The sequence below is a fragment of the Lichenostomus cassidix genome, chromosome 13 (genome assembly GCF_008360975.1).
Source record: "Lichenostomus cassidix isolate B80296 chromosome 13, HeHo_3.0, whole genome shotgun sequence".
NCBI lineage: Eukaryota > Metazoa > Chordata > Aves > Passeriformes > Meliphagidae > Lichenostomus > Lichenostomus cassidix.
In genome coordinates, this window is record NC_139494.1 from 4,545,523 (window position 1) to 4,569,619 (window position 24,097).

Genomic DNA, 24,097 nt, shown 5'->3' on the forward strand with positions numbered 1-24,097 from the left:
GTCTCTTCAGCTGCAATTGCTAATCTGCAGAAAGCCTGGGAGGCTTCACCATTAATTCACTGCCTTCTGGGGAGGAATGTGCTGGAGGAGTGAGAGCATTAATTATTCTCAGGATCATTATTAGAGCTTGTCAAACTCAGTTTTTGGCACAAGTGTCTTTGCAGAGTGCTCTGCATGACTGGTCCTTTTCTTCCTAATACCTTCACAGTCTGCAGCCTGTGCTGTGCCTGTCCCTGGTGGGATGCCTGTTTGATACTCTGGATGGGCTCTAAATAGACTGTTTTTCAGACATTTCTGTGAGACATCACTGAGCTCTTCACAATTCTGCATATTTGCAATTCATTTTATTCTCTCTATCACGCACTCTTATTTTTTCAGGTGCTCCTTAGGGATTCTGCATCAAATATAATGAAAGAAACTGGCATTAGTATCTGACCTGCACAGGAAAAATAGTAAAATTTGAATGTACTTATACATCTTGCATGAGCCTAGGCAAAGGACAGCTGAGGTTTTTTTTTTTACCTTTATAAAGAGCTCTGGTGTACTTAAATGGGAGAAAAATGGAAAGTGTGTGAGTTCTTGTCAAGCTACAAACATTGCATTTCTTTAGTTTTTCCTCGAGTTTTGTGTAGTAGGACAGGAAAAATGTAAGGTCAAGACCTTAAAATATCGTTTAACTTTTAACATAAGGTTCAGAATCAAATATTTACTTTCATGAAATTCAGAAACTTTCTCCTGCTGAGCTGAAGCTTAAGAAGGGTAAAGTTTTGTCCTTCAGGCTGCCGGATGACTTAGCAGGCAAAATCTTGTTAAGCTGAATTAATTTTTTTTCTTTGTAAATCTCTCCAGTATCTCTTGCAAGAATGAGAGTTTCTCATCTCCTCTCTGTGCCTCCACCCAGCTCATTCTCCTCGGTGCAATATCCCAGCAGCCAGAAGCTGCAGACCCACACTTCATGTCTCACACAGCTGTGGGCTGTTTCAGAGTGAGATGTTTCACCAGAAGGCAAAACCTTTCCCAAGGCAAGCCAGTGCTGGCCTGGCTGTGTAGCTGTGTAGGTACAGGCAGGTAGGAATGGGTCATCTAAAGCCATTTGTCCTGGGGTAATGACAAAAATAGAAGTTACTTTCTCTGGGTCCAGCTCACCTTATTCAGGGGCCAAAATCTGGAGCCATGGGTCTAAGCTGCACTCAGACATCCCTGTCAGCAGAGGCCATGCTGGAGAAAGGTGTGTAGATCTGTCTTAAAATGACCTGCTATACCACAGGTCATTGGTCCAGTAGTACATTGCCAAAGTTGGTTAATACTGATTGCATCAGAGGAAGGTTGACGTGTTTTCATCATAGACAGTGATGGAATAAACCTAATCACAGTCAAAATGACTTTATAAACTTCCTGTGCACTAATGACTGGCTCATGTCTTGAATTGTGGCGTTTTTGCCTTACAACAACATGTAGCAAGCTAATATGTTTATTTTTTCCTGCCTGTAAATTTCTTGTGAACATGATGAGTAACACAAAGTTTAGATGTGTACCATGTGTGATAGACTCAGATCCTGTCTATCCAGCGCCAGGCTCTGGATCCAATCGCTGCAGCCTCTGCTGGAAGCAGCACACACAGACCTGGGGCTGAGGGAGATTGTGGAGGTGCAGGATGGGTCTGTGCATGATTATTTCAGTGCTTCTTCCCAGTACAGAAATGGAACCAGAGCTGGGGGAAAGGTGGGCATGGCAGCTGCTCTTGTGGCTGTCAGACAGCCATGGGTTTGGTCATTTCTGGGTAAGGAGAGGATCTGACTATAGGTATGTTGCTATAGATGAGGTGGAAACAGTCTCTAAATAGACAGGGCTTTTTTCTTTCTTGGGGATTAGCCTCCACTTTCAGATAAAACCCATCAATTTCTGTCAGTCCAACTGGATGTCCTGTTAATTGTACTCTGTAGTGGCCCTGCTCTGTGCTGCTAACTGGCAGATACTTTCATATTTTCCAGAGCTGAAAAGGGGATAGATGGGGCGAAGTATTGCCTGATTTGACAACTCCATGAAGGCACTTGGTGGATTTTCTCATCAGAACCTGCAATTTGATAACAGCTGAATGGCAGAGCTGTTTTCAGTAGTGTTGGACACTGTGACCCCATGCACCTTGCTGTGTTCCCCACCCTGGCAGGGCTGGGGTTGTGTCCCAGCCTGTCCTGGAGTGTGACACAGCTGCACTCATGCAGTGCTGGGCAGGACGTGCCACTCAGGCTGCCACCGCCCTGCTGCTGTGCCAGGACCTGCCTTCCCCTCTGCTCCTTGCAGTGTCATTTTTACAAGGATACCAGATTTCACACCAAGCCAGTAGCACCGCAGGATCTCTAACTGATTGGTTTTTGCACTCTGTATTTAGTGGGTTTGTTATTTTGTCTGATGCCTGTCACAGTGACACACTGTGTGCAGTGAAGAGCCAACGCATCCTGGTGGAGAGGGTGGGCAGGGAGCAACACTGATCTGTCACTCAGGAGAGGCCTTGGACTTGAAGAGTGCATTCAGGTTATTTTTACTGCCATTTACTTGTTATAACAGATTCTGAGCAGAATGAAGTCTCCAGCTCTGCTGGTGTGAGTGCAGGAGCCCAGCAGCTTCTCCTCCCAGCAGCAGGGCTGGAGGGAGGTGTGGGACTCACCCAGGTCAGGGACACTGTGAGAATTCACTGCAAACAAACCATGTTTGCCCTGGCCAGGAGTGTGACCCTTTTATGAATAATCTAGGGAAAGGGGTCAGGATTGTGTTAATTGCATGTTGCAGGTCCTTGCTTTTCTCTTAGAAGGTCTGTAATACACTGACTTTCACTGCTGGCAGGGGTGCTGCAGGAATTGAATTATGGCTGGAAATTAGATATGCATAGCCTGGCCAAACGATCATTAAGGGAGATATGGTAATCAGCTGCCAGTGTTCAAGGGCTGTAAACACCAAGAGGAGAAGGATGGTTTATTTGGGTGGTCTACAAAGTCGTAAGTAGGAGAAAAGGTATAAAACCAAGCAAATTAAAATGGAGGTATCAAGGAAAAAACCCTTAATGTTGAGTACTCTCAGCCTGAAAGACCTAACACTCAAGTCATGTAAAACAGGATTGAACATAACAAAAAAGTATATTTCAAGCTGAAAGTGAACTTGAGTACTTTAATATTCCTTTCACCTCTTATTTCCCTAGTCCTGTGTTTCATTAGCATTTTTCATACTTTTTTCTCAACATGTGGTTTTTATTCAGCTCCTGAAGATGATAGTGCTTGAAGTGATGTGTTATTGTGGAGGCAGCACAAACACCACTCCAATTATGATTTTGCCTTTGTTGCCATGGAGAAGTTTAAATCTATTTTAGGCCAAGGACTGATTATAGCTGGAACTAAGGGTAGGAGGTAAGTGTAGCTTGGAAAGGTGAAAACCCATCACTGCTGATACCTGCAGTCAGCCTTGCACTGTGAGGTGTGAGTTTCACAGCTCCCAAACTGCTGACATCTCAGTGCAGTTCCCTGCAGCTCTCACCTTGAGTTTCTTGATTTTGGTACCTGTTCCCTGCTGCCTGCTCCTCCCATGTGCTGTAAGCTCCTTAAGCTCTTTTGGACATGTATTTTTGTTTATTCCCTTCTACTCTGAATGTTCTCAAAGATTATCTAAATTCAATGTTACCCATGGCCTTCACCCCCCAGTCTCTTACCATCCTTGTGTTTCCTTTGTTTTGTGTGTCAAATGAGGCGTGTCCCCATTAAGACAGAGGTCAGGAAAATCTGGAGACTGTAGCTAATGAATTAATGTTCTCATTTGCATAATTGATGGTTATATATCTCCTCAGTGACATGGTTTGCTGTGATACTTAAAGCTATTTTTGTTTTTGACTCCTCTGCCCTGCTGTTCTCTGCTGTCTACACTAAAGGTATATTACTAGTCAGTGAAAAAAACCCAAAAACCTGACCCCAAAGCCCAAATTTTACAAGTTCCAATTGAATGCTTTAATCCTTTAATGCATTTCTGTTCACTGGCATATTTATAGTGGCTCAGCTCTAAATCTCTCATGGGTATTAGAGCATGGGGAGTCAGTGTTTAAAACATCTGTGTGTGCTTGGGGCTGGAGTAGAGGGGAAAGAAAATATATAGGAGGGAGAAGAGAAATAGCTGAAAAATGAGAGTGGAAATCAGTTCTTTCCTATATTCCCTGAGGTTTTATGTTTAATAAACATCCCTTTCCCTTCATTTCTCTGAGTCTAAGCTCCCAGCAGAGGCTGTGTCCATGGCCCATGTGCAGTGCCCTGTGCAATGGGTCCATTAGCTCACTGTGCTGGAGCTGCTCTGACAGTAGAGACCAGCTCCCTTGCACAGGAAATTTTAATGTCTCTTCCACAGAGCCCTTTCTAGTGGCCTCCTTTCCCTGGGAGGGCAGCTCTGAGGGAACAAAGGTGCTGGACCCAGAGCCTTCTCATGAGCTTTGGAAGCTGGGCTCTCCTCACATGCCAGGATGGGATTTTGGCTGAATTTGATCAGGTGCCATGGCCAGCTCTCCGTGAGGGTAACCTCCTTGAGAGCAATCCACTGGACTGTGCAAGGCATGTGACGTGGGCTGTGAAAAGATGAGTGAGATGGAGAAGAGAGAGGTGAGGGATGCTGCAGACACTGAGTACAGGTCCTCACTGGGTCCTCACCAACTGCTGAGCACAGCCCGAGCAGCAGTGCCTGAGTCCTGAGGAATCATTTCGTGTTCCAGGAAACTTTGGACTCCTTTTGCTGCTTACTTTTTAGCAAGTTTAATTATTAAATTCCTGGAAATCCTTGCTTACACTTGAGGTGTTTACTGTTTAATCGTAATTCCTCCCTTTTTTCAACAAGGATGTGTGGGAAACGATATCATATCCAGTAGTGGTGGCACAACATGCTGCGATTGGAAGTGAGCTAAAATGATTTGGAAGTCAGCACTAATGACTTGGAAGCTCTCAGGAGCGGCACGGCGTTTGTTAGCGCCCGGGAGAGGCAGCTGGTGCGAGTCCAGCGGCTCTTCTGCCGCACCTTTCGGCTCCCCTTGCTCCTGCTCACCCGGGCTGGTTGGATTGCATTTCCTCGTGCCGCGGAGAAGCCGTGGTGGTGCGGGACCGGGAGTGGGGCTATCCCCTCCTGTCCCCTCCTGTCCCTTTTGTCCTCTCCTGTCCCCTCTTGTCCCCTCCTGTCCCCTCTTGTCCCCTCCTGTCCCCTCTTGTCCTCTCCTGTCCCCTCCTGTCCCCTTTTGTCCCCGCGCTGTCCCCGCTCGGCTCCGTGGTGCCACGGCGCCCTCTGCTGCCCGCCCGCGCCGCTGCACCCGCGCTCCCATCCCGCATTCCCGGCCCGTCTCCCGTATTCCCAGCTCCCATCGCGCACTCCCGGCCCGTATTCCGCACTCCCGGCTCCCATCACGCACTCCCGGCCCGTATTCCGCACTCCCGGCCCGTATCCCGCACTCCCCGCCCTGCGGAGCTGGCCGGGAGGAGCCCCGTCCGCCCCGACCCGAGGCAGGTATCTCCATCCCGCGGGCGCTTCCAGGAGGAAGAGCCCCGTAGGAGCACCTGATCCCCAGTGCGAGTTCAGAGAGGGTTTCAATGAGCCCTTTAGAGCGGCGGGCGGGCGGGAAGGGGCCCCGATGAGGAGCCGAGCCTGTGGCCGCCCGCCCTTCATCCCCGGCCAAGCCACTGTCTCCAGCTGTCTCCGACATTGCCGAGGCTCCTCAAGGCTACACAAGAGGCTCTGAGGAGAGTTCGTGTAGCATTTCTCTCACCACTGCTCTCTCCTCAAAATCCTAAGGCGTCTGAATGCCTTTCCGTCAGCAGCAGCAGTAAGTGCTCTCACGCAAGTATCTGCTGGCTGGGGATTTCCTGTCGTCCTGACCGTCCACATTCAGCTTCTCTATCATATCTCTGTGTCTTCGCAAAAAGCAAATGAGTGCTTTGCCTGTTCTAACTTTATCTGCTTTATAAAACTGCAGTGTTGGGTGATGGCTGTGAGTTACTTTATTTCTCGAAGTCCAAGCTCAGATTATTTTAATTCCGAGCTAAAAATTGAAAGAAACAGAATGGAGTAATACTCATCCATGCGTACCTGCAGACTGAGACCTCTCACTCCCTTTCCAGCAAAAATGCCAGCTCTGGGTGTGCTGAAAGGCATGAGCACCATGTGGGGTGGGGTGGCTGCTTCCATCCCCAGGACTCACAGACTTTTGTTTGCCTGCTAGTCAAGGCATAATCTGGAAAAAGCACACCCTGTGGAGAGCAGGTGATGAATGCCTGTGAAATCCTGGCTCTGGGAAGGGCCAGTCCTGCCAGATGTGATAGTGTTGTCCTCTGACAAATGGCCATAGCTTGGCCTTCTGCAGATAACCATGCGGTTTGTGTGTTAGCTCCAGCTATTGATCCCACTGACGAGGGGCTCCCTATCCTCCAGCCATCCATCCCAGCTCCAGTGTGCTCAGCTCTCACAGCCCCTGGGGTTTGGCTCCACTTCTCCCTTTCGCTGGCACTTCTGCACAGACTAACAATTACAAATGTGCATTTCTATTTATCTTGCACCTTTCAGCTGCAAGTCCAAGTACTTCCCACATGGGAATGGGGCATTGCAGAGAGCAGTGAGATAAGCAGGGAGCACAGAGGGATCACCCAGTCGGTACTGCCGGAGCACAGCTGTTCCTTGTAAGGCAACAGACAGCAGAATTCCAGAGTATCTAAACACCAAGTTTGACCAGCTGTTTTCAAAGTTAGTGGAATTGTCAGTGCCTAAAGTGCTGTGCTCCAGGTGTGGCCCAGGGGCTGTGCCCTCGGGAGCAGTGAGGACAGGCTGGCCCTTCCCAGGGCCACACGCTGCAGCCCCTTTGGCAGTGAGTCCAGCACACCCTCTGCCTCTCGTCCCAGCCCATTCCACTCGCTGCCCTTGCCAGGGCCCTCTGATATATATATAACACTCTGATCCACAGTGTCTGCTGGACCAACTGGATCTCCATTTTTGTGAACTGTCAAGCCTTTATCTTTTTTCTTTGAAACACTGAACAGTACCATCAGTTCTAGGTTCTTGAGTTCTCCGTGGGGCTCTCTCACCATCTTGAACATGGGCAGCAGCCACAGCCCAGCACTTCCCTGCAGGTCAGCAGTGAGTGATTAAGCCAGCAGAGCTTTTCTGTGGCAGAACTAACTCCTTTCTTATTCATGTAAAGCCACACCGTAAAGGTGCTCATACACTGCTGTCTGTCACCTTATGACCTGTGTGCCCTTAGATAAACTTTTAAAGGGCTGTGTGTTCGTGATCCATCCCAAACCTGTGGGGAGAGCAGCACTGCAGAGGCACGTTAGCTCCAGTCTGGAGCAGTGGTGTGCTCTTCTCCAACAGCACATCCCCAGAAATGCCTGCAGTGCTGACTTGCTGCCTGACATCACTCAAGTATAATTGGTTATGTCAGGTCTACTATAAAACACTATAAAAATGAAACTTCTTCCAGCAACAACTGAATTCTGGTAATCTCCAAGGCATGTAATTTGTTTCTGAAGTCGAGGTTCTATTTCCTTGCTGCAGTAGCCTTATACATCAGTTCTGCAGGACTGGGCACTAAAGATGGGCAGCATGTCATCTAGGTTGAGAAGTGGTCACGTCTCAAAGGTGATTCACCCTTAGAGATGAGTGTGTCTCTTCCCCTCCACTGACAGTGAAGAAAGTGTGGGTAAATAGCTCAGAGACATTGACCTTGCAGCTTTACCAATCACCTGAAAGGAATCTGGCCTGTGAATTTGTAACTTACTGTGAGAGAATTTCACCATGCAGCATAAAGGTTTGAGAACTGAAGCTGCCCTGAAAATAAAAGGTGATGGCATAATGCAAACCGAATGATATCACTGCACCTTTTAATGTCTGGGGGACTGCACAGGAGATGAAGGTGAAGACTAGGAGGTCATTGCAGGCTTCATGCATCTGAGAAATCAGTATTAAAAACAAAGCAATAAATTAGAGTTTAACAGTACTTTAATATCTTGTCTGCTCAGGTGGCTGCCTGCTCCCTGTCCCACTGCTGCACAATTCCCACTGTTTTATCCTCAAGCCTCAATCTACACCTTACTGTTTCCCAAAGAGGAGTAGCAATTTGTCATTTTTCCTTGTGTTCAGGTATTGAACAAAGCACCCTGGTCATTTCAAAATCTTCCGGTCAAATCAAAACCTTCTGAATTCCTTCTCTGGCTTTAGGAAACTCAGCCTGTCCTTATTCCTTGGTACATAGTTCCAAGACACTTCTGCTGTGAGGAGATGCTGGTTTCAGAGGCCTCTGCTGTCTCACCCCTAAATGCAGTCCCTCCACGACCCCTGTGAGAGAATTTGAGTTTAAACTACCCATAAGAGAAGAAATTGTTTCAGTGATCCAGCTTGCAGCACAAGCACCAAGCAGTGTGACGGAGTGCAAGCTGTGGCTGAGAGCACAGAATGGGATTTTTGGGTAGTTTTGTTACCAAAACTGGTGTGTGTCATGTAGCTATACACTTGCTTTTCTGCCCTGGGAAAAATAACTAGAGTGGCTGCTCTCCTGATTAGCTGTCAAGTGTTCCATGTGTGTTGGCACTGCCTGCACAGGATAAGCAGTGTGTCAGTCTGTTCCTCCCTGCTGGAGGAAATGCTGAGAACACAGTGACTGTAAGCTCCAGAGCACTCCAGAGCTGTGCTGTGCAAGGTGTACTACAGGATACAGGATGTCACAGAAGCAGAGGCTGTTCCTTGTTCATCTTCTAATTCCTTTTTTTGTCCTTTTACTTTTTAGTGTGGAAACAGTAAATGATGGGCAGTTTCATAGTGTGGAACTCGTCATGCTGAATCAAACTCTGAACCTGGTGGTGGACAAGGGAGCTCCCAAGAGTCTGGGAAAACTCCAGAAACAGTCTTCTGTCAGCCTCAACACACCCCTCTACATTGGAGGTGAGTTGCTCTGGACTTGAGGTTTTAACATGAATTCTCAGAAGCAAATTATCTTCATCGTGAGGAGAGGACTCTCCAGGGCAAGAGATGGGGAGGGAGGCTCTGTCTTTGCCCTCTGCCCGAGGCTGTGTCCCCAAACAGAGAGCATGGAGACCCCAGCTGTGCTGTTGTGCTTTGTGCTCCAAATCCCCTGGGCACCCCAGCCCAGGCAGTGTCTGTGTCACACAGCCACCACAGCAACAGCCTGCTTGGCATTGCAGAAGCTTCCAGAACTGGCTGGCACCACGGTTGAAGTGGAAGAATCAGTGGGAGTATCACAAATTGTCACAACAAAAAAGCAAATCAATAGTCAGTAGGTTTCAATAGAGCATAAATGAGCGGTATTTCTGCTGGAAATCTTAGAGGTCTATAAACTGGGGGGAAAGAAGTGTGTGATTAAAAAACATATTCATACACAAGCTAAGAACACCTTGGTTAATAGTTTTCTCATTGGAATCTGAAGCCACAGTTTCAGTTTTAGACAGACACTAGAATTGACCAAACCTCAGTTAAGAAGTTTCTTCACATTAAGTACAGAATCTGGGGGGAAGAAGAGGCCAAGTGGGGTGGGGAACAATGCCCAGAATAATGACTATACCACTGATTAGGTGTCTGCTTACAAGAGACAGAACAAAGGCTGGTCTCTGCCCAATGGATGGTTTTAGACAGAACCCCCCTAGCTCTGCTCTGGACTGAATGCTGAAATCTCTCTCTTTCAGTGACACAGAGTTCTTGCCTAGTCAGCCTACTCCAAATACAAAAGTCAGCAGAATAGTAATGGACTCAGAAAGTCTTTGGGCTTTTTCTAATGAGATCATTGAAGCCAATAGTAGAAACTTACCAGCTTTGCTTGGTGCTGGTCAAGGCATTTCTAAATAATTTTTTTTAATAACACTTTTCTAAAAGAACCCTTGTAAAACAGAAAACCAGCTAATATTGCTTTGTACAGAGCTGAACTTTTATAATTGGCTCCTATTGAGAATGTCACAGGCTATTATAGAACCTTGTGCATCAAAGATAATCTGCTGGTGCAGAGGCCATCACAGTATTTCCCTCTAGCACAGCATAAAAGATGCCAATCCTGCAGAAATTTATACACAGGGAACTTGGGAAGTAATCACTTGGAAAAGTTTTGTTAATGGATGAGCATTTGTTAATGGATGAGTTAATGGATGATCAATACGAATCCTCAAAAGGTACCTAAAAAAACTTCTCAGGAAAAACCTGAGGCCTGGGATGAAAAATTACTGGATACCAAGATCCGTGGCCTCAGTGGAGACTTTCTCTGTTTCCTATTAAAATTCTTCTTGCTTCGTTCTAACCCCTCCTTGTTGTGCATGTGCCACCTCTCTCTGTGCAGCACTCCCACAGAATCCAGCTGCCAGTCCTCTGCAGGTGCTTCAGTTTAGTTGATTCAATTACTCCAGAGCAGTTGTTCCTGACCTACAGTAAGGTTAACACAGACCTGAGCCTTCAGGTGCCTTGGTCCATCTCCCCAACCACAACCTGCTCTAGCAACTTTCCTCCTAACACACATTTAAACCAAGATGCTGGATTTATTTTAGGACAATCTTTAACAGTGGCATTACTTCTTTCCATTTCCAGAATGAGGACAATAAGACTGTGCTACCTTACAAAGGTCCTATGCAAATTAATTATTCAAAGCTTTTAAGGGGCTGTGACAAAAGAAGCCTTAGCAATTATAATTTATGTATTATCATTGTAAGTATAAGTGAATCTTCCCTTTTTGCTTTTATCTGCAGGGATTCCAACCTCTACTGGATTATCATCCCTGCGCCAGGGTGCAGAGAAGACACCAAATGGTTTTCATGGATGCATTCACGATGTCCGCATCAACAATGAGCTGCAGGATTTCAAGGATTTGCCACAGCAGTCACTGGGAGTCCTTCCTGGCTGCAAATCCTGCAACATCTGCAAGCACGGGATTTGCCGATCCCTGGAGAAAACGAGTGTGATTTGTGAATGTCACCCAGGCTGGATGGGCCCTCTGTGTGACCAGGAAATTGGAGATCCATGCCTTAACCACAAGTAAGCCCAAACAAATGCTGATGAGAGAGCGAAAAACTTTACAGCTAATGCATATTTCACATTTCATCTTGCAAAACCACATCAGACTATTTTTGGAGGTGCTGGGTTCCCACATGGGGCTGTTGACAGCTGTGAGTCAGCATCCGTGGCAGCTCTCAGTTTCCACTTCTTGTTTGGATGTTGCTGGCTCGCCAAACGAGCTTATGGTCCTGAAGCAGCTCAGGTGTTAATGCTACAGTTCATACCTTCAGCTGTGACTGTACACACTAAAATACAAACCCTCCTGTTAATGGGCATGGCTTAACCCCACAAGGTGAGTGCCTGCACAGATCCAGAGCAGAGCTGCCTGTGAGTGGGAGGTTTCAGGGGCTTGCTCCCAGCAGCACTGGGCCCAGTCTTCAGACCAACTCCCTGAAGACCATTATGCACTCCAATGTGAGCAGTTTTAAATTTCCCAAATAACTGACTTAAATGCTACACTTTGAAACAGCCCTTTAAAGTGCAAGTTTAAAGGATAGCGTGGTGTTGCATGTGAAGGGAGCGTGAGTGTAAAGTATTTACAGTTCAAAGGCTCAATAACCACATCTCCATCAGGAACACGGCATGAATAGCTTTCTTATGGCAAATGCACAGGAAACAGTCCCGTGCAGAGCAGCAGGCTGCATATTTCAGTGTTGTTTCGTAAGCAGATGGAAGTACTTTTGTTTTAGAAGTTACTTCAGTTGCTATCTTGGAAGGCAGTTTTCACGAGCACATACTTTTGACAGGTAAATTGATGCAGTGAATAATCACTCTCTTAAGGGCAGAAATTGAACCTGGCAGAGGTACCATTTAAAACTTGCTTCTGGTTCTAATTCTGCAAAGTACTGAAGTCTGGAGGTGTTGAAAAGCACCTGACAGTTTACAAACCAAAGGTATGAAGACCCAAATGTTTCCTTGAATTTCCAATGTCAACACAAAGCTGTTGTGGTTGGACAGAGAAAAATAAGGGAATTCCAGATGTTTACATGAGGAATTGTTTCTCTCATAATCCAAGGAGGGTAAGGCGATCACGAGCACAGCCCCTTGCTGTGTGTATTTTTAATGCTCACACACTGTCCCACCTTTCCTGAATTTACTTCAGCCTTTTGGAACTGTCTCATGCAAGCCACGCCTGGTTGAGTGTGGCTTTGGGAGTGTGGAGCATTGCTGGCAGGTGTCTGCTCCAACACTCACAGGTGAATCCCACTGAGGAAATGCACCTGAAAAGATCAGGTAACCTCTGGTTACTGGAGCAGAAAATACTGCTTTGTATAGACTGTGACTCCCTTTATTACAGTATTTTGCATGTCTTGACCTGACTGAAACTGCTTTTATAACTTGTTCTCTTCAGTTCAAAGCTTAACAATTAAATGTACGAAAATTCAACATAAATAGGGAACAATTTTAAAGTACTAGAGAGAAAATAGAAATAAAAGAGACATGGGTTTATGTCAAGTTACGTTATGCCAAAGGTTTATAAGTCCTGAGCAGTTTTTCCTTGGCTGGACAAAGTTGCTTTCCTCCCTCTTGTCAGTCCGTTTCAAGCCTGTCCCTGTCGCAGAAGTGGGGATGGTGTCAGAGAACTTGCTAAGGATCAACACCCCACCCTGTGGTATTCCTCGGAAATGCCAGAGCTCGCTGCAAACCACAGGAGCCGGGGAACCCTCGACTGCAGCTGCTCGCTGATAAGTCTGTGCATAGCTTTGCTACAAGCACCTCCGTTTATCACACTGGTTTTCATCACCTGATATTATTTGTGCAGTAACTCTGCTCAGGAAGCCTGGGCATGCAGCTTGATTGTTGGCACTTAGTTCCACGTGCTGCTGCTGTAAATGTGAGCTGTCTCGTGTGGATGCCAAGCCTTGGTCTGTGCTCACGGAAGAGCCTAATGTTTTCCACTTAGGTTCACAAATTCTAAATGTATTCTCTGAACGTTATCCAGTATTCACTGAAAACTCACAGTTTCCTCCAGAGTGTTTGACACTGAGCTGCTGTTTCTGGATTAGTGTCCTGGAATTAAATGGGCAGAAATGCCAAAATCAAACATTTCTGGGAAAAGGAACTTCCACATGTAGCAAAGAGCAGTTCTAAATGCTTCTGTTTCTCCAGGTGTCTGCATGGGAAGTGCACAGCAGCCGGTGCTGCTTACACCTGTAAGTGCATGGAGGGCTACTCGGGCACATACTGTGACAAGAAGAACAACTCCTCAAACCCCTGCAGGACTTTGAAATGCAGCCACGGGCAGTGCAAGGTTTCAGAGCACGGGGAGCCCTACTGTGAGTGTGACCCTGGCTACAGCGGAGAGCTCTGTGACAGAGGTAGGCTTGGCCCCGGGGCTGGGAGCTGTGCTGCTGCATTCCTACTTTACACCTGCTTTACATCTCTCATTAATGCCACTCAGACTTGGGGGAGAATGGCAAATAGCAGAAGATAAAGCTAGACCAGCCTCTGCAGAGAGTACAGGGAGGAGAACAGAAGCACACAACAGTGGGTAGATAGTGTCTCAGAGAAAGGGGACATGTAGTGAAGAGTTTTATTCTCTGTCTCCTGGATTCTCAAGGTTTGCTGCTCCCAGGATTTGGGTGGGATGTTTAAAGATGTTGTTGTGAGGTTTACTCTCAATGAGCAGAGATCAGTTAACTGCACTGCTGGGAAAGGAGGTCTTACCAAGGAGGAACTACTCACCTGAAGTGTCATGAAAGATTCTCAGCTTGCTCCTTCAGATGCAGCTGGGCAGGTTTCCAGGGGAATCTCAAAGATGATGCTGGACTTTGCTACTAAGGCAGAGGCCCAGCTTTTCTGCCCTGACCTGTAAAGACTCCCTGGAAACTCAGTAAGTTTTAACTGCATCCTTTCTGCCTTTTTTTGTTCCTGCACAGAAGGAAGGAGCTGGATTCTATTATTTTTATTTAAGTTGTGCCTTTCCTGTGAATGAACCACAGACTTTCCAGGTTATACATACACACATCACCAAAATGTATCTGGCTGCTGCACAGGGACTGCAGAACAGCACAGACACTTTCAGGTGTCCCAGAGCACTGGTGTCACGCAGAGCAGGCTGACCTTTGCTCCTGAGAAGCAGACATGGTAAAACTAATTCTTACTTTGCAGGAGTGTTGCAGGACTCAACACTCAGCATTCATTAAAACACTTCCAGACTGCTGATCAAAGCCAGCAGGGCTGCTTGGCCTTGGCCTCACACCGGATATTACACATTTGTGGAGCACAAGCTCCGTTTTGGTGGCAGGTACAAAGCAATAAAAGATTGAGATTCTTCTCATGCCATCTGTTTGTCTTGAATCACATTATGACCACAGGGCTGTTTGCTGATGCTCGGGGAGTATCTGGCAAAATAGTTACCACGCTTTTTTCTCCTTTCCATCTCCGTTGTCCCAGCAGAGAACCTCTGCCAAGGAGACATCGTTCGGGAAGTGGTCCGTAAGCAGCAGGGCTACACGACGTGTGCCAGCACCTCCAAAGTGCCGCGCCTGGAGTGCCGTGGCAGCTGTGGCAGCGGCCAGTGCTGTGTCCCCCTGCGCAGCAAGAGGCGGAAATACTTCTTCCAGTGCGTGGACGGCTCCACCTTCACGGAAGAACTGGAGAGACACGTGGAATGCGGCTGCTCAAAGTGCTTATAAGCCATTCTCCGGTCTCTTGCCACTTTAATCGACTCAGAAGCGCTATCAAAACGGGACCTATTTACTTTCAGAGTGAAGAAGAAGAAAAGAATTATTAAGTATATTGTAAAATAAGCAAAAAATAGAACTTATTTTTATTATGGAAAGTGACTATTTTCATCTTTTATTATATAAAGTATCGCACCACTTTGGGTATATGTATCATATAGTGAGCTATTTTTACCATGAAACTTTTTTAACAGTTGTAAGAAAAAAAATTTCAAAAGCTAAAAGGTTAAAAAAAAATTATATATATATATATATAAGAAAACATAGCCTAGCAGGAGGAATGTGGGGTGACTTCATGTGTATGCACAATGAACAGACGTAAAGGTGTTCCAAGGACCTGCCACCGGACTGATACGAGCTGAAGAAAGTTCCGAGGTCCTGGCTGGGAGTTCCAGGTGAGCAGATCCCTGTGACTGACTGCATCCAGGCACCCGGAGAGCCTGCCCAGCCCCTTCTCTTCCCAACACTGCCATGCTGGTTTGCTCCTGTACAGTGGCCCCGCTTGCTGTTTGTGAACTGGTTCCCTGGAGCACACAGGCACTGCCGTAGCTTGAGGCTAACTACATAATTTGACTATTGTAATACTATAATACATTTTTTGCTGTGTATGTTGTATTTATCTGTGTTCACGTTATATTCTTCAGCAACTGTATCTATAGAGCACAGGCAGCTTTATCCAAAAGAAGGGTGCGAAGGGAAAGGAAGTGGAGAAATTTATGTTGCTTTGGGTAATTTGGGGGCAAAATGTGAAATAAGTGCTAAGTGATGCCTAATAAATGACATGGTACTTTTGTGTAAACTCCTCAGCTATGTTATTTCCCAAGTTTGTGCCTTCTTGCTCCCAGTCTTGAGCCCTTTTTTGTATATGAAATGTAAGGAATGCACTGCTACATAGTTTATCACACCTTGACACTTTAACTTGCAAAGGTTGTAAAGAGCATGAAAATACTGCAGGTGCCAGAATGCGCCTGCAACATCTCGGCTTTTAGTGCCACTGTCACTCGAGCCACGGGTGTGAGCTGGGCTGGGGCTGCTGCTCAGCCAGGCGCTGGCACTGAGCAGCTGCTGCCTCCCCACAGCTTTCCAAATGAGCACAAGTTGCACTATATCTGTGTGAAGGTATTCAGCCAACATCTGTCCAGCCCAGAGCGCTGTCCTCTGCACAGGGAGAGGTGTCACAGCTCCAGCCAGGGCACACTGACCAGCTCAGCCAAAGCTCTCCATCTACTCCGTGTCCTGCACTTGTGCCTCCCGAAGGACCCCACTCACCTGGGCTGTGTGCAGAGCAGCTGCTGAGTAGGAAATGGAAATCAACACAGGAATAAATTCTCACTGTGGATGTAAGGGAAGAGTTGACTCTGGGAGTGAGTTTGACTTTTGAAGGGTTTTTGTCAGGGCTGCCTTTCAGGGTCAAGACATATGTGCAAAGAGCACCATGGATACCTTGAATTTCCTCTTACTGTAAGTTTCAAACCTCCCCATGAACAACTGTTCTATTTGTGTAATTTCTTTCTTTCTTTCTCTAATGGAGCATTATGATCCTTTCTTCAAGTTCTCTGTCTCTAAGAAAGATAGTCAGAGATGCTTCCTAGCAGCCATAACGTCCTTCTGGGAACACTTACTAGTCTCACCAAAAGGATTTCAGATCAGGGCCTTCAGCAAAGGATGGGTAGGAAAGCTGAATCAAGAAAATGGGACTTTTGTTTAATCTGGGCTTTGGAAAGATGCACAGAATGCAACCCTGTTGCATACTTGCCATGGCAAGTAGACATGTTTATTTCCCACTAAAGTGAAGAGACCATCTAGCTATAATAGAGCCAGAAAGTTGTAACGTGCTTATTGTTCTTTTGCTATGTCAGTCTCTCCTTCACTGCAGCAGTTCATTCACATTTCTGTTATGACCAGAGCAATGTGAGCAGAAAGGACATAACCAATGTAACAGCCATCTCCAAAAATCATCAAAATAAATACTAGTGCATGGAGCTGGCAATCAGTGAAACATGAAACAATCACTAGTTAATATGCCAGACATACAGTACATTTTGATACGGTACAGCTCAAAAACCAGGGAAAAAACTAACCCTGGTTGCAAGTACTGTGGACTGCTTTTTATTGTTAATATAACATCAGAAGCTCATAGCAGCTGGGGTTTGTGGTGTACAACAAAAATCACCTAAACCACAACCCACACATTTTAAAAATTCATGCAAGTGACTGCAAACACTTGTGCAAATATATGCCAGGCACACTACTACCATTAATGTTTCATTCCTGCTTAAAAACATTTTAATTTCTGAAGAAGCAGCTGCTGTGGTGTGGGGCAGAAGAAATCCAGCCTAGCAGTGGCTCAGCAGCCCTCAGATTTGCAGCCACTCGACTGCCAAGGGCTGCAGAAACACAGCCCCTCTTGAAGCTGTCCAAAGCTGTGTTCACTTTGTCACTTGAGCAGCAGCACTGTGAGAAAGAGGGTGACATTTACGGGTGGCCTTGCACCTGCTGGAGGGTGCTTTGAGAGCAATGGCCTGCCAAGGCAAAAGCCATCAACATCTTGTTAACACATCACTCTGGGATTTACTTAAGCCAAGCCTTGCAGCAAAGGGACCAGCAACAACTCAGCAAGGCCGGCCCTGTTCCTGGCCCTTTTCTGTCATGGCACTTCAGTGTTAAGAGCTGGGATAAAGAACTAAGAAAATACCTATTTTGTAACCAAATGATGCAATTTTTGTATGCTTTTAGGCAGCACTTGCCACTGGATAGTGATGCTTTATGTCCATGATTCTTTGACTTGTTATAAAATTATTTTATGTTAAGAAGAAAATAAAAAGCATTCAGATGTGCCAAAAATGTGAGGTTAACTGAAGTGTAATTAGCTCTGAAAGTTCCTCTGTAACCTGCCTAATGTTACAATAGATTTCAAGAACTATGGGTACAATGCAGTAGTTTTTACCTCCGGGAAGTTTTAATACAAAGTGAAGAAAGATACTTACCCTTTAAAAATGGCAATGCAGACTGGTGTGAGCTGATGTATTTTATTATTAGATTCTCATTGTGATGTAAGTTTAAATAAATTGTTGGGTTATGGAAGATTGTAACACCTTGTGATGCAGATTATTTCTCTGGGTACTTGAGGTATTGAGTCCAAACTTCAATGTCCACAAGGTAGTCCAAAGGAAATGATGGGGAAATTACAGACATTCCTCTTGGACAAAGTCAAAGAACAGCTGTAGTTAAAGGTGGTATGAACAGTAGTTACAAATTTTTATGGCATCACATCCTAATATTTTATGAGTCTTAAATGCACAGATGAATTAAGACACATAGTTTTTGATCCTGGACATTTTCTTTAATTAAATACTTTATTTGCTACATTTTCAAAACTGCTTGAGAAAGGCCTACAGCAAAAACACACTCATTAACTAATGTTAGAATACATGAAGAAATATTGGGAATGGAGCTGGAGGAAGTCTGGCTGAGGAAATGGAAGTCACAGAGACAACCATTAATGGGAGGGATCCTGTGATGTCCTGACACACATACACTCCAAATCTGCTGCCACATGACTGTAGCTGATTATTATTAGTGATCCAGCTGTAACAGGTTTCTGCTATTCACTGCATTCCAGCCTTAGCATAGAACAAAATTAACCTCCCCCTAGTCCTCTGCCTTCCCTCACCCATGCCCCTGTGCAACGCTCATATATTGCTAATTATGCTTCAAACTATGGCCCTTAAGAGTTGCCTTTGCAGTTCCATGCAAAACTGGTGACAGCAGTTAGCCAATAAAAACACTCAACCTTAATGAGCATCATTAAATCTGAACTATGAAGGTTAATTACATAATTGTAGCAGATGGCAGCATTTTCACCTAAAGCAAACCCAGCTGAGCCCACTAAAAAAGCTAGCAGGGAAGTGTTCAAAAATGTCTGGGTATTGGCTGCCGTAGTTTGCTCAACAGTTTATTTGCACTGCTCGTGGCTGGGCAGCATGGGGGTCTCTGAGCAGGCACTGCAGCTCGAGGAGACAATGTTCTTGTGTGTGCTTCTGCTTGTAATGCCCCAGGTATCTCTCTGCAGCCGTTGGTACGAGGCAAACAATGCTGGAAATTATCTATCCCGTGTTCCTGTATCTTTGTGTTTTCTAGTCGGCAGGGAATAGTTGGATGGAGCAGCTGTTTGCTCAGTGGTTAGCTGCAGAGTTTGCGTTGTTCTCCGGGGTTCTGTCACTTCTGATCTCTGTGACCTCTTTTAGGAGTTACCTCCCAGCTTCTGCTATAGCTCACAGCAGGCAGCCCCGTGGTTCAGTGCCATGGACAGGCGGATTTGGCTCAGGTTTGCCGAGCCCGAGGTGCTCCCGATGCCTTGGTTTAAGGCTCAGAGATGTCACACTGGGTCACTGGGTGTTCGGTCCGGTATCGTTCTGGCCGGGATGTTGCCGGGATGTTTTCCAGGATGTTTTCTGGGATGTTTTCCAGGATGTGCTCCCGCAGCTTTCGAAGACAGCGGAGGTGAACGGGGTCCGCCACCAGGTGGCGCCGCAGGGCGGCCCGTCGGAATGGAATGGAATGGAATGGCATGGAATGGAATGGCATGGAATGGAATGGAATGGCATGGAATGGAATGGCATGGAATGGAATGGAATGGAATGGAATGGAATGGAATGGAATGGAATGGAATATTTCAGCAGAAAGGCACTCATCTGGTCCAAACAGCTGAGCAATTCAGGACTGATGGGAGTCACAGCCTGCTGTTGGGGGCATTGTCCAAATGCCTCAAACACTGCCAGGCCTGGGGTATGACTGCCTCTCCAGGAAGCCTGTTCCAGGGTTTGATCAGCCTTTCCACAAAAAATGCTCCCCGACATTCTGTATAAACCTCCCTAGCTCAAAATTGAACCAGTCCCACACATGCTGTCCCTGCACCCTGCAGAGGAGAGCCCAGCACCGCTGTCTCCATGTCTCCTCCTCACAGGAAATGCAGTGTGCAGTGAGGTGACACCTCAGACTCCCTCCCTCCCGACTAGACAAGCCCAGAGTCCTCAGCTGCTCCTCACAGGAGCACGTGTATATGTGATACATGGACTTTCTGGGAAACTTTAAATAGTAATTTCTCAGGTTTTACTGATACTGAACCATCAGCTTCCTAGCATTGTTCACCTTGAGGACAGGAGTCCCTGCTGTCCCCACAAGCTGCAATGTGGCATGGGGTTACTGTGGGTTTACCCCAGGAATCTGCATGAACTAGCAGAAGAAGGACAGCCCTGCTGAGCCCCAGGAGGGCATGTGAGAGCTGAGGGTGTCCAGCACTTCCTCAGCACCATCTCTGGCAGCAGGACAAGGGCTCCAGGTGCTGGTGTATGGGATAGCTTGTGCCTACGCACTGTGGCACCCTCAGACAGTGGCCTGATGTCAGTGTCATAAGGCTGCTGTTGATACTGATTATTTCCCTGCTAGCACCTTATGGAGTAACACCTGATTCTGCTGTTTCTACCCCAATGTTGCTGCTGTTTGCTCACACACACTGAGGCAAAAGCACTGCATGCCTGCAGAGCTGAGCACCCAGCAGGGCTCTCAGAGCTGGAAGGCACACAGCCCACAGCCTGTGATACCTCTCGTCTGTGAAGAAAGCACAGCTGCTCCTCTGAGCACCTTCACCCTCCGAGAGCCCTGCAGGCAGCAGGAAACTCCTCGGGCATGGAATGGAGCACACAGGCACTACAAGCAGTACCTATTAGTATGAGGAGCTTAAATTTATCCCGTGACGCAGGGGGCACCCCACAGTCTCACAAGCAAGAGAACAGAAGTTGCTGTGAGACATGCACAGCTTTGTATCTTGTTCCTGTGTGATCTCTTGACCTTCTCCTTTCCCAGGGCTTCTGAGCTTTCAAAGTGCAATGATGCTCAAGGTAGTCTGGGGATGACACTGCCTTCTCTGACTTGTCTACGAGGCTTGTCCCCATGGCCCAAGGATCACTCCTTTTCTGTAAAAATAATATTTTACAATGCTGTGTCTTATCTGGGGAGGAAAAGTACACATCCTACCTCAGAGGTGTGGGAGAGAGGAAAGCAGGTAAATGAGTGCTCAGGGGATAGCTCAAAACTTACAGGGAATCAGGCCATTGTCAGTGGTCTAGTGTTCCAGCTAATCTTCCACCAGCAGCACTTAACCAGCTCCTCTGCTGGAGGAAGGGGGAGATGTTTGGAGTGATGAGTGATGATGTCCAAGTCACTGTTGCATGTGATGGAGCTATGGTCCCTGGAGATGGCTGAACTCCTGCCCACCCATGGGAAGTGAATTCATTCCTTGTTTTGCTTTGCTTGCATGCATAAATTTTACTTTCCCGATTAAACTGTCTTTATCTCAATTTATCTCAATCCAAGGGTTTTCTCGCTTTTACCCTTCCAGTTCTCTTCCCCATCCCGCTGATGGGGGAGTGAGGGAGTGGCTGTGAGGGGTTTGACTGCTGGCTGGGGTTAAACCTCGACAGGCAAAAGCCTCAGCCCTGCCTCCCACATTTCTCGCAGAGCAAGGTTACAGGAACCAAATACCACAAGGTAATTTAGGCGGGGACTTTGCAGTACACGAGATAATATCAGGCTTTCACCTAGCATGTGATAAGAGCAGGCACAACAGGCAGTTACTAAAAAGGAGATTAAACTTCCTTCGTTACAAGCCAGCATATTTTGCATCTCTTAACCTGCCCTAGTTTTTTCCTGGTAAAGCACTCAATGAACTGCTGGCGGGTGGGGTTTTTAAAATGTTATCTTAAAATTTACTATGTTGAGGTAAATACTGGTTAAAAAAAAAGAAAAAAAAGTCATTGCCTTCAGGAGTATCATTCACATAAAATCCTCTCGTCTGGTTTCATTACCCACAGACACTGCATAGCACTTTAAGACAGTAGTTATAGAAGAGTGTGTGTGTATATATACACACATTTGTATTTATATTTATGCAACCAATCACACATTCACCTTCAGATTTATTTCTTCTTACTCAGGGGCTATTCCAAGCAGTGTGTTGACTGACATACAAATAACTCCAATCTCAAAGTGCTCATAATTTATAAATCAATTGCTCTGCAAATTAATGAACGTTCTGAGCCTCTCACAGGCCTGTGTTAAACTTCCAGTTTGAGCTAAACCTCTACTCTGACACAGAATAAAGATAGCTGAGCACTGATCTCAGTTTGGTTTTCTGGGGTTTTACTTCACACATTCTGTCTTAGGTGTGACATTCAGATAAAACACTGCAGCTTCTTGTGAAGAAACTGAACCTACACATTTGCCGATCTTGTTTTTAACTGAACAGCCCTTAGTTCATTAATTATCATAGAGCCCTTTATCTACTCCCATTTTTCCCATAAGGAGATGAGTTAAGAGGGTTTGCTTGATAGCTTCAAGTGGGCATCCAGTGTATTCAGATTCAGAACTTGCTCCTAAAACCCATGCACAAAATATGCATTTTTGTCACTGATAGAGTCAAGAGGCTAGGAAAGCAGTCAGTGAATCCACATTGCTGGAAAGGGAGAGTTATCATTTCCTCAGGGAAAGGCTGGGTCAGGAACTTTTCTGCCTGTTTCAAGACAGCAGGAATCAGATAGCTGTCACGCTGTACACTATGCTTTTTCTTTTTTTCTGGGCTGCATGTACATATTTATTACCAGCACTTCCCAGGGATGGTATTTCATTTCCGCTCAAGTTAGAAGGTGTGTAGGAAACATAGAGTGTCAGTGCTGGAAAAAATGCCTCAGAATTAAGGTAATAAAAAATCTCCCTGCAGATCTGTTTTCCCCAGCCCCACCAGAGACGTCTGCGAGACACCAGATAGCTCATTTTACACCAAACATTCCACACTGCACAGTCCAGTGACAGGCAGGAAATTAAAGACTCTCTTTTCCAATCACAGTGTATATTTACGAGCAAGTTAACTTCCAGGTAGCAGCTAAATTCTTGTATTTCCTAACTTGTATGCAAATGCTTGTGTTTAATGTTTCAATAGCAAACTACATTGCATTGAAAAACCACGAAACCACCCCAAAATTTCCTCACACACGGGAATTTCCACGATTACACGTAGCTAACGGAAAGAGAGAAGTTCTGCAGCATTGCTAATACACTCTGAACTTCCTTTAAAGAGAAGAAATAAACACTTAGAAGACTTCAGAGTACATTTCCCAAATACAGACATTTCAGAAAGGAAACATGATAAATGGGAGAGGGCATCCACTTGAGAATTTAAGCTTTTTAATGTAAGATTCTGGATTAAAATTAAGAATAAATCCTTATATGACAGATTTTATGTGTTTAGGAACAGCAGAGGAATGGAGGATGAAAAGATACGGTTCCTGTCCTTACAAAACAGGTTTGTGAATAAACCCCATGCCCAGGCAGTTGAGGATTTAGTCTTTCCTTGGTTTGTTAAGGGTTACTTCAAAAGAGACTTTTGCCAAAGCTAAACTCCAGACACAAAGAAACTCCAGCTTCCAAGAGGGAGTTTATTCCCAAACCCTCCTCCTAGACCAGAAATTTTTGATTGATCCTAGGTTACAGCCATTGATCTATAATTACGTGGCACTTTATCACAAAGGAGAGGGGGGAAGGTAGAAAAAGAAAACATTATGAATTCTTGCTGGAAAGCCCAGAGTTGCGAGCAGTAGGTGGGAGACCTCACTGTGTCTTGCCCCTGGCAGTGGGCTTCCCTCTGGCTGCAGAGAGTCAGGACAGACGCCACGACCCTCGGACAGGGTGTGACGTGTACTGACTGTGCTCACACCTTTGCGTACTGCACAGGAGCCAGTGCGTGCCCAAGGACATCCTGCCCTGTGTCACGAATGGTGTCACCAACAGGGCCAGGGCAGGGATTGTACCCCTGTGCTGGGCACTGGTGAGGGGCTCTGTCCAGCTCTGGGCCCCTGTGCCCTTCAGAAAGGACACTGAGGGGCTGATATGTGTCCAGTGAAGGGAGCGGAGATGGGAATGGCTCTGGAGCAGTGGGAGTGGCTGCAGGAGCTGGGAAAGGGGCTCAGCCTGGAGAAAAGGAAGCTCGGGAGGGACCTTCTTGTTCTTCACAGCTCCCTGACAGGACGGGACAGCCGGGTGGGGGTCAGGCTCTGCTCCCAAGGAACAGGGACAGGGCATGGGGAAACAGCCTCAACTCACACCAGGGAAGGTTTAGGTTGGGTATCAAGAGGAATTTCTTCATAGAAAGGGCGATTAAATATTGGAATGGGCTGTCCGAGGAGGTGGTGGAGTCACCGTCCCTGGAGGTGTTTAAGGAAAGACTGGGCATGGCACTGCTCTGGTCTAGAAACATGGTGCTGTTTGAGCATAGGCTGAACTCAGTGATCTCAGAGGTATTTTCTAAC

The 24,097-nt window shown here is 46.2% G+C and overlaps 1 protein-coding gene across 2 annotated transcripts in view; it reads left to right on the plus strand.

Moving 5' to 3' along the window:
* Positions 1-17,827, plus strand: part of SLIT3 (slit guidance ligand 3) — a 457,068-nt gene extending 439,241 nt beyond the window's left edge. Inside the window, exons 34-37 of one of the 2 annotated variants that reach the window (XM_085073420.1) lie at positions 8,786-8,940; positions 10,743-11,028; positions 13,159-13,367; positions 14,446-17,827. In XM_085073420.1, coding sequence (XP_084929546.1) covers positions 8,786-8,940; positions 10,743-11,028; positions 13,159-13,367; positions 14,446-14,687 — 892 coding nt within the window. In that variant the 3' untranslated portion in view covers positions 14,688-17,827. The remainder of the gene's footprint in view (positions 1-8,785; positions 8,941-10,742; positions 11,029-13,158; positions 13,368-14,445) is intronic. The other variant, XM_085073421.1, reaches the window with a different exon arrangement.
* The last annotated feature ends 6,270 nt before the right edge of the window (positions 17,828-24,097 follow it).